The following is a 14,201-nucleotide window of genomic DNA, read 5'->3' on the forward strand; positions in this document are numbered from 1 at the left end:
CCTCTGACTGGCAAGAACAAAGACAAGACTTGTACTTTTAATGGATAATGATTCGCTGAAGCACTTCAGCAACAAAGACATACATGGGTAAGCAATATTGTGCGACTGTGGATGCAGATTCACCATGTTTTATGCATCCCTGATCATTTTTGTGCGTCTCAGAGGCAGGACACACATCAAACAAGATCCCTCCTATAGTATGACCAACACAACATTGGATACAGCCAACAAATAAACAACCCTTTCCTGTAGGCCAGGCCTAAATGTTATGATGAATGGATATGAATAACAAATCTTAATTTTACTATTGAATTATAAAGTCCAGCTCACGAAAAATGGGAGCAAAAACAAAAGTGCTGCGTTTATACTTTTGTTCAGTATAAATTCTGTACAGTTATTTTAAATCCACAGTTATTTTAAATCAATTATTTTTCTGTCAAAAGAACTTTTTCAGTGTTGTTTTATGTTCAGATGTTTGCGATTTTCACGAAAGAAAAAAAAATATTGGTCTCAAAGTCATTGTTCTGCTTGATCTGTGCTTTCACAAAAAGGCTGTTTTCTGTTTTCAGTTTTTTTCCTCCAGAAACAGATGTGGCTGAAAGTAGCCTATATTTGACTGCTGATTACTAAAGAAGCTAGAGAAAAACCTTTTTTTCTGATGAAAGAAGCGAGTCAGACTTGCTGATAAGTAAAGGTGATGTACTCTGAGGACAGAATAAAGTAAATTTAAAACAATGAGTGATTTAATCATTTACAACACCTACAACACCTTTGATGACTGGGATGGCGCTGAGGAATTGAGAAAAAAAAGGAAGAGACGGAAGCAGCACAAAGAGTCAACTCCGTAAGATTTAAATAAACTCGCAGATGATAAGGATGAAATCAACATGAAGCGAACATCAAAATAGGTGATTAGAACGTTGAGACACTTCCTGGTTCAAAAACTAACAAATACGAACTGAACACTTCACCGTTGACGTTTTGAATTATACCCTATGACAATTTTATGCCACCGTCCAGTCAACAAAGACCGACGGAGTACTGCGTTGCCAGTCTGAGAGCTAGCATCAACCGTCACGTATAAAGATCCGGAATATATGTGTAATAATAAAAACAGATTTTATTGCCATTACTGTGGTTGTCATTTAACATTGTCAAACTAGAAAATCTATTTGCCGGAGTGCTGAATAGCATTTACATTCCTTTAGGAAGTTATGGGATTGGAATGACTTTTCGTCGACAAGCCCTCAGGCGTTGCAAGAGAAATTATTTTAGTAAAACTTTCTGTTTTGATTACAAAACGTATGAAATTATGAATTGGTAGTTTCATTAATTATTTTTGTCGGCAAGTGACCATGGTATGAGTGGGTTAATGCCCTTCGAGGAGTACAAGTATTTGGGATTAATGGACTTCGCAGATGCAATGATACAGAATGACACACATCTATTTACTCAAATGTTACAAAATTATTTGAATTTTTTACCGAGAAGGCTGTAAATTATAGTCTGGAAAAAGTATGGAATTTTGAAATCCCAAATACGTAGGAACCAAAACGTATGTCGCGGTAATATGCTTCAATTAGGCGCCAATTAGTTAGGGTACTAACTAACCCACTAACACAGTTCACACAGGGCAGAATGAGAACACTCACCTTAACTTTTATCAGGAAGGACTTTTGACATGGGCAATTTTGATTTTGCCATCGCCACATCCTGTTTCAATTAGGCATTGGCGGGATGGGGAATGGGCAGCACAAACACTGGATTCAGGCCAGAGCTGATCTGGGACGAGGAAATTGGAAAGCCAAATCAGACTACAGATTGCAGATTGAGAGCAATCTCTCCAACAGCAACCCCAGACAGACAAACACACCCGCAAACTTGAACATCGTACAGGTTGAGAAGCTGAATACATTCTTTGCGCAGTTTTCAGCCACACCAATTGAATGCAATTGGTTAATTCTGAACACAGCCACTTCCGAGACATATAAAAGTGTGTGCAACCACATTATCTCAGTTGTTTATTTTTATTTCCTCCCTTTAAAATCTGTAAATGTATTTTCAGTTGTTGTACAGGTTATATATGTCATATTAATGGTGGAAAAAGCTTTGAAATTATTTACCTTAGTCTCATAACTTTGAACAGATTTTTTTATATCCCCTGTAGAAAAAACAAGTACTGCTACTTTGACAGTAGCTATACTTAATCCATCACTTTAACTGTATATTCTGATTAATCGCAGTAAAACCCTCAACTCCCTCCATGTTTTTCAGGTTAGCATAGTCACTTGGGTTCCAAAGTCCAGTGTGGGTGTGCAAAACTGGAACCACTGGAGCACTTTGCAAACAGATACAGACACGTGCACGCGCGTTTTGTCCATCAATTACATTAATGGGGTCAGACAAGTGAGAAATGAGCACTGTTTTTAAAGTCACAAAACACCTGCTTCGCTTCTGTGGGAAGAAAATGTACAGGAGTTGCGCTTGAGGCACTATTTGTTTAATTTTTGTCTCCTGTTCAAATAGACAATAAAGTACAATGTGTGTTCTTGTAGCGTCATCTAAAATATTGGTTTAGCAGCCACTAGTGAAAAAAAATGGACTTTCAGATAAGTATTCATATTTTTGTGCAATCTCTTTTTAGCATCTCAAACATTATTTTTGGTATATCCCAATCTCTACCCTCTACTATGAAAGAGTTGAAAATCCCATGAGACTCCAAAAAGCATTCAGCATTTCTTTTCAGAGCTTCTCACACAGTCATTAATATGCCAGATCTCATTTAGTATTTCTTGTTTGAGAGCAAAGCTTCCTGAGGTCCCTATGTCACTGACAGGAAATTCTTTTCATATAAGATTTTCTCAGCTGGGCTCTCACAGTGGCTACACAGGTGGTAACAAGGAGCAGACTAGGTTGTGTGCATGTGTGTCAATGTTCGGCCTTTGTTCCATTTCCTTCTCACCACATTGCAGCCTTGCTGACCTCACATCCTGTTCTAACATTTGGCACTTTAGTGTTTTTACGCACCAATGCAAGAGCAGCATTTATAGCAGGGGTTGTCACTGTCTCAGTTACTGGAAATGCAGGAATTGAGTGAACTTACTGTAATACAGCACACCTGCCTCAAACAAACTTACCCACACATACTTATGTCTAAAGGAAAGTCCAGCAACACAGTGGAAAACAAGTTAATGACAACATTTTACCAACCACAGATTCTTTGGCTCTGTGGCACCATTGGCCTGAGGCCAAACAACAATGTCTTGACGCACAGCATGATACCAACTGTTGTCTCTTGCCCATATTACTCACCTTCTAGTCACTCTATAATTGGAGGAGGACAGACAGCTTTTCAGAACGGCACCTATTGCAAAATCAACATTTTGAGGAGCTCATTTGATGAGCAAGCTTTTGCTGGTGCTGCCAGTGTCAAGTTTCACATCCACTCAACTCTTTGCTTGTTGCATCGTTTGGCAAATTTGGACACACTCGCCTATGTAAAGTATATCTGACTGATTTCGCGGTAAAATAGTGCTTTTAATGTAAGGGGTACTTATAAAGTAAAATGTCTCATTTTGTATGACAAGTATAAACAGAACTGAAGGAAAAATAATACAATACAAAAATAACCCACTGCAGAGTGTAAAAAAACCTTTGCTTATGCCAATTTCCCCAAAAATAATAATTAAGTTTGGAACTAGTTGGTCATGAAATATCTGCAGTGGACTATTTATTGGTTTAAGCACAGGATACACACTACTGTATGTCCCCACCTTCCAGTGAATGATACCCAGCGGATTTGAAGGCAATGTGAAGTAACTGTAATATTTGGGAAAAGTTAAAAAAAAGCAATTGCACTCAGTCCTTTTTTCTTTTTACTCCCAGCCAATCACAGAGGCTCCCTAAAGAAGGGGAAACCATCCACGGTCACAACTTCTTCATTGGCTTTGGAGGAAAAGGGGCCAACCAGTGCATACAAGCTGCAAGACTAGGGGCTAAAACCACAATGGTCGCCAAGGTATGTACAGTACTGTCCAACTGTACTGTGTGTCTAGACCACCACGGTAGTCATCTTGACATAGTAGAAAATGAAACAGTTGGACAGATTCCTACCAGCGCTATTCATTTTGGATGAAGGTGCATTTACAGGAATGTATTTTTACCATTTGGGTCACGATGGCATCAGTGGAACTGTCCTCCCTCCCATAATCTTAATCACACTGCCCATCTGTTCGCCATCCTCCGTGAACCAGGCAGTAGTACCGTGCTAACTGCCAAACAGATGGACAGATCCAACACAAACATGACACTTTGCTATTTTTTACTTTTGTTAACAGTTTGGTCTGTGCTCCACTGTAACTTTGTAGTTATATATGGTTATTAAAGAATTTCAAAATCAAAAAAATGGCGCCGTAAGACTTAGACTTCAATACTGTAACTGGAATCTGAGACAGTAACTGTATATACACTGTAACTATCTTATACGCTATTCATTGGACAGCTAGTCCACCAACTTTTTAACAACTCTCAAAACTTCATTTTACCGCATAAACTCTCCATGTCTCATTTTCTCTTGATCAATACCAGACTGCGTGCATACGCCACCCACTCTTGCACGCCTTCAAACAAGCCTATTCCCATACGACACAACCCTAAGTCTCCGATCAGTAAGCATAGTGTGGCCTTTCAACCCAAGCACTAAAGCACCGGCGCCCCACCTCTGTCAGAACAAAGAGGGCCGATCGATAACAACCCAGTGCAGGAGGAGCTCTCCGGGCATAGGGAAAACCCAAAAATAGACATCCTGGCTTATCAAAAACATCCAAGACAGAAGGCCATTCTTCAAAGAGAATGGGGCCAAGCAGCCAATACCAGCCCAACCCATCATCACAAACAGCTACAAGTACCCGTATTTTGGCATGTTTTTTGAAAAGCGTGGGTTCGAAGTAGGTGCCTCAGGCCAAGGTGGGGACCCCTTCCTCAACCGAAAGTAGCTACAGATGTGGACAGAAGAAAGGAAAATGAAGCGAGGTGGGCATGAAGAGGCGTAAAGGCGGGGTAATCGTGTCTTCAAGGCTTGGCGCAGCTGGTCGTGTGTTTGCGCGTGTGTGCTCTTGTTGACTTTTGTGTGTTCGTTTTTGCTCATTTTCGGCGGCGGCACCATGCCAGTATGCTGGCAGGGCGCACAAAAATCTAACCCAACTGAGATTTAAGTATACACTTTTCAAACGTTGCCGCTAACCAAGTCTGACCCCGCTTGACACCTTCCTTGTTGTAATCGTTTTGTCTTCTATCTTTCTAGGTTGGTAAAGACTCCTTTGGAGAAAGTTATATACAGAATTTCAAGGACAATGGCGTGCACACAGGTAAGAAGGAGGGTTTCGTACCATCACATGCCAAATTTGTTTTCCCCAAGATAACATAAGAAGGCACGCTGTTTAGTTTGGAATTTTATTTCTCCATACACTGAGTTTTTAGGTGCACTGAAAGTTTCAATAGTTTAAAAAAATATGATGCTTGTAAAGTGAAATTACTTTTTATAGCTTATGCTCACTGAGTGCATGAGTGTGATCCAGTGTGTAACATTTGTAGTCCAGAGTAGAACTTTGTGATTTGTCTGCTAACTTTTTGCTTCAACAAAAGCTTCAAGAACTAAAAACAAACAATGAAGTAGCATTTCACTAAGTACTACCTTGTTTGATACCTTGCATGATACCACATTTTCAGTACCGGTATTTCAAAAGTGCAGAAAGAAAGATAGGAAGAAAAGAAAGAGTAACTAAAGAAGAGGCACGGAAATCTGGGATTATTTTGCATACACAGCAGACAGACACGACAAAGGCTGTGTGCAAAGCATGCTATGAAGCTACTCAGGCTAAAGGAGGGAAAACCTCCAATACAGTTCAGTGGCCAAACATCTTGCTGAGCAACAGGTTATTAAAAGTAACACATTTGACCAACTTGCCTTCATATACAGTATATATACAGCAAGCCAAACAAGTGTAAATTATTTTGGGACAAGCAAACTTGTTCCCGACCAATTACATTTGACGAGGCAATTCATCAATAATTGGTGTAGGTTAGCAAAGTTGAGGCCACGGTTACCAAATACGCAGCTGCATTTGTCACCCAAGTAGTTTTAAATAACAGTTTAAATAATGCTGTGGAAGAACATGCACTCAAATCTAAACAGTACTGTATTCTCTGTAAAAACATTTTAATCTGCAGGTGTACTGTATAAACCATATATAAAATATCTATCACATAAGTCTACGCATACTGTATATACTACATATAACTTGGCCTGAAAATACTAAATGATAAAATACAACAGTACAGTAGACGTAAGCAAATTTCATACAAATGACTCAATACACCTCGGTGCTCTATTGAGCACAATTTCAACTTTTCTACTGAGGCAAATGATGAACTTTCCAAACAATACGAGAAATGTGTGCTGGTTTTACACATTTGAAAACTAAATCATTCTTCTGTGAAGCCATTTTTATATTTTTAACTAGGCCTTAAACGCCAGTAGCTGCAAGAGAATTTTTCTAAATTTTTGTTTCAAAATATTTTTAAAAGCGTTTAAATGTTTAATTGCTGAGCTTGTGTGTAATTTTTTCGTTTTAGTTTATCATGACAAAACATGTTATAGTTTTTATTAATATCCTCCATAATTTTCTTCATCAATGATTCCACTGATTTACTGGTGGTTTAGGTTTTTACGATGGTATCATTTCAGGATCATATTGGAGTACTTTCTGCGGGTATAGAAACAAAGACAAAAGTTTTTACGATGGTATCATTTCAGGATCATATTGGAGTACTTTCTGCGGGTATAGAAACAAAGACAAAACGTTAGTATTGTGACAACATTACGATGAAGTATTGTTATCTCATCATTCCTCACTGTCTTAGGCTTTGTTGGACAGACCTCTGATGCAGCCACAGGCGTTGCCTCCATCATTGTCACCGATGCAGGTAAAGGCTTTTAAATCCGGTCGTCACCCCACAGCTGAGATCCTAAAAGCGCTTTGAATCAACTTTAAGCACACTCATTTCCCTGTGTGCGCACGGCACACGTTCTCAGTTTACTATAATTATCCATTAATGCACTCTCACACTTACAAGTGCTGCAAGCATGCATATCAGTGTATTCTAATTTACTTATAACATGTCCACATGGAGAGTAATCTACTGTTAAAATATATATATATATATATATATTTATTTTTTAAAGTCAAGTAATTTCAAAAATCATGTGTTTGCTCCGCGACCCTAGTGAGGATGGGCAGTACGGAAAATGGATGGATGGATGCTATGTGTTAGCAGTTGCATCCATTTCTCCTTTCTCAACAGCTAACAAAAAAAATATTAGAATGTCATAGCTCAATTCGCGCTGTGTCAAATGCCGAAACACAAATGTTGCACTTAATCTTTTAACACATACATCTTAATCATTTCGATACATTGTGAGATGAGTTATCAGTCAGTTGTTAGCGCTAAACGCTGTGATTCTGGAACTGGAGATGTTCGAGGCAGGAGGTCACTGACCAATCTGTTCTCCATCATTGGCAATACCTGACATCTGCTTGATGATACTCTACAGCATCAGAAGGTCTCTTTTCCCCAAGGACCCATTGAGCTACAATAAGCAATCATTTAGGTCATCTTTTCATTCCATTCTTTATACATTTATATAACTACTTTATACTGTGTATGAGGACACACTCCATACATTGTCCATATTTATCCTTTTCTCTCTACATTTCTCTTCCGCATATCCTATTTAAAGTCGCAGGTTCATATTTGTTGTATATTATATGTATATTATGATTAGTGTTATCACTCTGAAAATGCATTGTCTCAACTTTACTATTATACTGAATCATATTTACTGGTATTTCTGCATGTATTAATGTGTAAAGATTATCTGATGTGTTTTTCTCGTTGAAAGTGGCTTGCTCTGGCCAACTAGTCAGAGGAAAAATGCCGATGTTATTGTGAAATCTGAAAAATCGCACCAAAAAAAATCTAACATCCATATACACGTACTGAAAGCAGTGCAGCCAAGAGAAATACTACTACGGAAGGAAGTGACTAGACTGTTGGGAATTAATTAATACAATTTCATGGAACAAATTTTAAATTTAGGTTGTAAATGTCCATGCTTCTGATAGAATATCAGAGATGGCACTGATGGCCCACCACTAGTTAATATGGGTCTCTCTGAAGTATTGTGCAAAAGTCCAGCCCAGCACTTGCTTTGGTGTTTTATGTCAGTTTAGCTGGGTGGAGGTCTGTGCTCTACTACTTACTACTCTACAGCCAATCGCAGGGCACATATAAACAAACAACCATTGGCACTCACATTCACACCTACGGTCAATTTAAAGTCTTCCATCAACCTACCATGCATCTTTTTGGGATTTGGGAGGAAACCGGAGTACCCGGAGAAAACCCACACAGGCACGGGGAGAACATGCAAACTCCACACAGGAGTGGCCGGTTTTGAACCCGGATCCTCAGAACTGTGAGGCAGATGTGCGAACCAGTTGATCACCGTGCCGCTACATAGTAAATAGTAAATCAAATTCAATGGTACCTAAGACTTTTGCACTATATTTGTTTTGGCAATAGTGTAAACAATTATCCACCAAACTTCATTTTGAAACACCATATCTCTTAAAATTGAGTTTAAGTGTCCTGCAAGTTGTCACTGATGAGTGTTTCACTCACCTGACTTAATTAAGAGCAGGCACTGTGGGTTCAATTCCCACTTGTTGATGGTTCTCTATCTTTGTACAGCAGACATAAAAGTCTACACACCCATTTTTTGTTACAATTGAGTTGTACATGTTATACTGTAAGTATAGTTATTTGTACCAGAAAAACCTGGCATTTGGACAGGGGTGTGGAGACTTTTTTTTTTTTATATCCACTGTGTGTGCCCTGTAATTGACTGATGACCAATCCAGGCTGTACAGTGGGTAAAGAAAGTATTCAGACCCCCTTACATTTTTCACTCTTTGTTATATTCCAGCCATTTGCTAAAATCATTTAAGTTCATTTTTTCCCTCAATGTACAGACAGCACCCCATATTGACAGGAAAAAAACGGAATTGTTGAAATTTTTGCGGATTTATTAAAAAAGAAAAACTGAAATATCACACAACCATAAGTTGCCTCGTCAAATGCAACTGGTCGGGAACAAGTTTTTCACACCTGGATTTGGGGATCCTCTGTCATTCCTCCTTGCAGATCCTTTCCAGTTCTGTCAGGTTGGATGTTGAACGTTGGTGGGCAGCTATTTTCATGTCTCTCCAGAGATGCTCAATTGGGTTGAAGTCAGGGCTCTGGCTGGGCCATTCAAGAACAGTCACGGAGTTGTTCTGAAGCCACTCCTTCGTTATTTTAGCTGTGTGCTTCGGGTCATTGTCTTGTTGGAAAGTGAACCTTCGGTCCAGTCTGAGGTCCTGAGCACTATCCTGACTGAGCTCTTCAGGCCGTTCCTTTGACCTCATGATTCTCACTTGCTCTGACATGCACTGTGAGCTGTAAGGTGTTATATAGACAGGTGTGTGGCTTTCCTAATCAAGTCCAATCAGTATAATCAAACACAGCTGGACTCCAATGAAGGTGTAGAACCAGGTCAAGGATGATCAGAAGAAATGGACAGCACCTGAGTTAAATGTAAGAATGTCACAGCAAAGGGTCTGAATACTTATGGCTGTGTGATATTTCAGTTGTTCTTTTTTAATAAATGTGCATACATTTCAACAATTCAGTTTTTTTCTGTCAACATGGGGTGCTGTGTGTACATTAATGAGGGTAAAAAAAAAAGACCTTAAATGATTTTAGCAAATGGCCGCAATATAAGAAAGAGTGAAAAATTTAAGGGGGCCTGAATATTTTCTGTACCCACTGTAGTCCACCTTTAGCCAGAAGTCAACTGGGAGAGGTTCCAGCTCCCCATGATGCTAAAGAGAATAAGCATGATCGAAGATGGAAGTCCTGGAAATTACAAATCATATTTTTGCATTTATCCATAAACAAGGACAATATTTCAAAACTTTGGACACTGCAGTTATAATTGTAAAATACATGGAACTCATTAATTTGGAACTGAAACACGGATGGCCCGACACAGGAATGTCACTATACATATTGCTTACTTCCAAAACGAAATATAAAGTTGATTTACAGGACATCCATTGGATTTGACAGCAAATGTGTGCATAGAAAATCATGTCAACACTATTTTTATGTCACGTAACTCAAATTTCAGAGTCTGGATACTCTCAGTCTTCCTCACAAATCCATGTGGTTGTCTACAACAGGTGAGAATGCCATTGTGATCGTGTCTGGTGCCAATATGCTGCTAAGCAAAGAGGAGCTTCAGGATGCTCTTTCAGCCATCAGTTCTGTAAAAGTACTGGTTTGCCAGCTTGAGATTGCCCCTCAAATATCTTTGCAAGCATTACGCATGGCTCAAGAGAATAAAGGTCAGTGGACATCTACTGAATGGACTCTTATATGATTTTAACTTTTGGACACAGAACATTTCAATGTATTAGAGGGGACATTATGGGAAATTTATTTATTTTTTATTTTTTTTCCTCCTAACAAATATTTGGGTCTCTGGAGTGCCTGTAGACCTTTCAAGTATGAAATTTTAAAAAATGTTTTGTAAAAGTAAATCCTTTGTTATCAGCATATGTCTGAAAATGTGTCTGGGAGCAAGCAGTTCTATGCATCTGCCTCACTGTGAAGTAGCTAAAAGTGTTACCGTCTGAAAAGCGACACTTACTTTATTGGTCGGTGTCGTCAATGTGGTGGCGGGGAGCGGGTATTTGTGTTTAGCGACATGTATGGCAGTGTGTGGGGGGCAGGGGCTGGCTCACCTAAGACAAGACTAAAATGAGCTCGTTTCAGCAAAACAAGAAATAATGTGTCAAAGATTACAAAAAAAATCATAATAAAGTTAATAAGAAGTGTGTTCTAAATCTTGATGCTTGAGCTATTTGACAAAAGCATTTCACATAGCTGTTATTAAAGGACCTATCTAACACTGTGAATATTGATACTTATTCCATGGTTCTGGACTTTAAAAAAAAATTCCCCCACTATAGACTCAGTAGTCTTATTTTGTGATGTCATTTGATTTCCAGCCAAAATTTTGGCCTGGCCACATTTAGGTCGAAAAATTGAAAATAATTGTTACTATTTGTCTGTCCCCACCTTTAAATATAGGCCGCTTAAGACACCTGGGAACTGTTTTAAATTGTGAAAAAAATGCATAGTATATCTTCCTTGATATACAGTAACTATTTTATTTCTAACCACATCTGACATGTACAAATGCGTACTTCAATCACACCACCAGAGTACTTGTTTGTTTTCCTGTGTCTACTTCCTCCTTGTCATGGTGACCAGGTTACAGAATTTGTCATCTTTAAGAGCATCCTATTATTAGAAACCTTCGGCGTCATTAAGACGTCTGGGGAGCTTCTCATCAGGGCCTGTCGCTAGTAATCGATCGCTGCACACTGCCAGAATGAAAACGTCACAGCCATAACTGTGTTGCAGATGGGATACCCAGATGGCCTCGCTGAACGCTTCCCTCTTTTACTGAGCTCCCTCTCTCGTACCATACCACGTGATTAAACCGACCATGTGGCAGAGAGAGACGAACCGAGCGAACGATCTTGGCAAAGATGCCACCTCGACGTTGTGGCACCACGGCATCGCGTAAATGGAATTCTCTGCAGAGAACCAGTGTTAATGGGTTTGGCGCTGAAGGATAAAGTACTGCTCAAATTACGCAAATGTCAGTCGCTGAAGGCAACATGTACTGTTCTGTAAATGCCAGCTCTCAGGAACACTTGTCAAGATAACCTATTAATAAGTCTTTACTTTAGAAAAATCATGCATGCTGTTTAATTAGATATTGGCATGAATTGAATCCAGAGAACGGCAGAAATCTGTAGGTTCTCTTTCTTTCTGTGCCTTCAACCTGTCTTCCTCCTGCACTTTCTTCCCTTTGTATTTCTCAACATCAGATCTAATTGGAGGCACTTAAAACGCTTTTACGTACTTAATGATGACTCACTAGTTGTGTACGAGCCACCTTCCTGTTTCCATATTGTATTTTTATTAAATCAACAACAAGTGTCTTTTTTTTTTTACCACGCGAAGTTTTTCTCAGTATTATTTGCCACACCTCCAGCACAACCTTTGACACATGCAGAGTAGAATCTACCAGACATGACTCAGTTTGTGTGCCTCCCAGAATTTCAACATCTGTGTCAGAACCTGGGCTGCTCTGTTTACGTGCTCAAGTTTATGTGGTTGCACTGACACTGGAGAGTAAATGAGAGCAACTTGAAAACAACATGCTCCCTAATCTGTCAGCATCAGCTAGGAAGATTTTGTCTTGTATCTGTGTATTTGGGATTTCACAAAATCCATTCTTGCCTGCATATTGATTAGCTTCCATCCTTAGCAGTCTCTCAGTTGCTTATTACATGCACACTTCATGAGCGCCAGGCTCATTTATTTTCCATCAGCACTGGAAATATCACGCTTGGCGCAAACACTGTGATCACGGCACAGATGGAAGATACAGGAACAGATAGAGGAAGATAACATTTTTACACCCTCCTTTGTTTAGTCCATGGTTTCAAACAAATTACAAAACTATAAACAACATGAGTATACATTATGAGTAAGTAATATTACATGACTGTGATATTCACAGCTATTACTGTAGTTTGCACATGCGTCACTTCAAAAAGATGCGATTCCACATTTTAACAATATTATCAAGCTCACATTACCAATGTTCATGTTTTAGAATTTGATGCTATAATATGTAACATTTCTCCAATTAATTTTTGTTTTTTTAAATAATTATAGTACCTACTGTTAGTGGTTATAGAAGACTTTTTATGCTTTCTTTATGCAAATTAAAACAGTTCCCAGTTGTCTTAATAGCATGTCTGTGGGATGCTTTCATCAAGATACCCCTATGATCAAGAATTATATATGCATATACACCATTATGCAACATCTATATACCATCTTTCTTGTCTTAATCAAGCCGTTTTAGGAGCCAACCATTTCAGGCAGTGAGAGCCCTCATAATGCCCCATACACTGCTGAGCCAATGGCAGGTCTGGCTTTCATTAGAATGACAAACAGTAGGCTGGATCTCGCTGGCATCCTCCTCTTTTTCTCTTCCGCCTCACTCTACAGCGATTTTTTTGTGGCAGCTAGCTGCTTACTTATAGTAGTGTGCAAAACAAGCGAGTGCCCTTAGCTAAAAGAAAGCATTTTAACTCCTAGAGACAGCGTTTCACTCTGTGCATGTGGCACGTGGGCCCATCACCAAACACAAATACCCCTCGTTTCCTGCATTTTTTCACAAAACCAATCAAGTGCCGCTGAACATTTCAGTCATCAGCCACTCAAACAAATTTATACTCAGCAGTTTAAAAAATTACAGGGTGTCTTCGACGGTACCGAGGTTATGAATGGCAGGCAATGAACTAATTTGCGCAGTGGTGTAAGAATACATGGTCACATGACACAAGAAAGCACCATCAGTTAAAGCCTTACTGTTTTTTATTGGATTCTTTTATATTTATCCAGTATTTTTTTATACAAATAGCTAACTTAATTATGACTTTACTACTGTGTTACTGTACATTAATGATGGACTGAAGTGCACGGCCGACTTAGACACTGTAAATAAGAAAAAAAACTGAGGAACCCCTGTTCAGTGAAATATTCATTTGGAAGATTACATTATTTTGACTTTCCTAAAAAGAAAAGATCAGTGCCATTCATCCACCCATTTTCCGTACCGCTTATCCTCACCAGGGTCACGGGCGTGCTGGTGCCTATCTCAGCTATCTTCGGGCGAGAGGCGGGGTACACCCTAAACTGGCCGCCAGCCAATCGCAGGGCACATACTGTATAAACAAACAACCATTCATACTTTAGAGTCTTCAATTAACCTACCATGCGTGTTTTTGGGATGTGGGAGGAAACCGGACTACCCGGAGAAAACCCACATAGGCACAGGGAGATTATGCAAACTCCACACAGGCGAGGCCGGATTTGAACCCGGGTCCTCAGAATTGTGAGGCATATGTGCTAACCAGTCGTCCACCATCCGCCAGATCAGTGCCAAC

The 14,201-nt window shown here is 39.3% G+C and overlaps 1 protein-coding gene across 2 annotated transcripts in view; it reads left to right on the forward strand.

The window, feature by feature from the left end:
- rbks (ribokinase) overlaps positions 1-14,201 on the forward strand; it is a 46,085-nt gene that overhangs the window by 12,059 nt on the left and 19,825 nt on the right. The window contains exons 3-6 of one of the 2 annotated variants that reach the window (XM_061794497.1): positions 3,886-4,018; positions 5,303-5,366; positions 6,922-6,984; positions 10,344-10,508. In XM_061794497.1, the coding sequence (XP_061650481.1) occupies positions 3,886-4,018; positions 5,303-5,366; positions 6,922-6,984; positions 10,344-10,508 (425 nt within the window). The remainder of the gene's footprint in view (positions 1-3,885; positions 4,019-5,302; positions 5,367-6,921; positions 6,985-10,343; positions 10,509-14,201) is intronic. The other variant, XM_061794498.1, reaches the window with a different exon arrangement.

Source organism: Phyllopteryx taeniolatus, chromosome 13, assembly GCF_024500385.1.
Source record: "Phyllopteryx taeniolatus isolate TA_2022b chromosome 13, UOR_Ptae_1.2, whole genome shotgun sequence".
Classification (NCBI taxonomy): domain Eukaryota; kingdom Metazoa; phylum Chordata; class Actinopteri; order Syngnathiformes; family Syngnathidae; genus Phyllopteryx; species Phyllopteryx taeniolatus.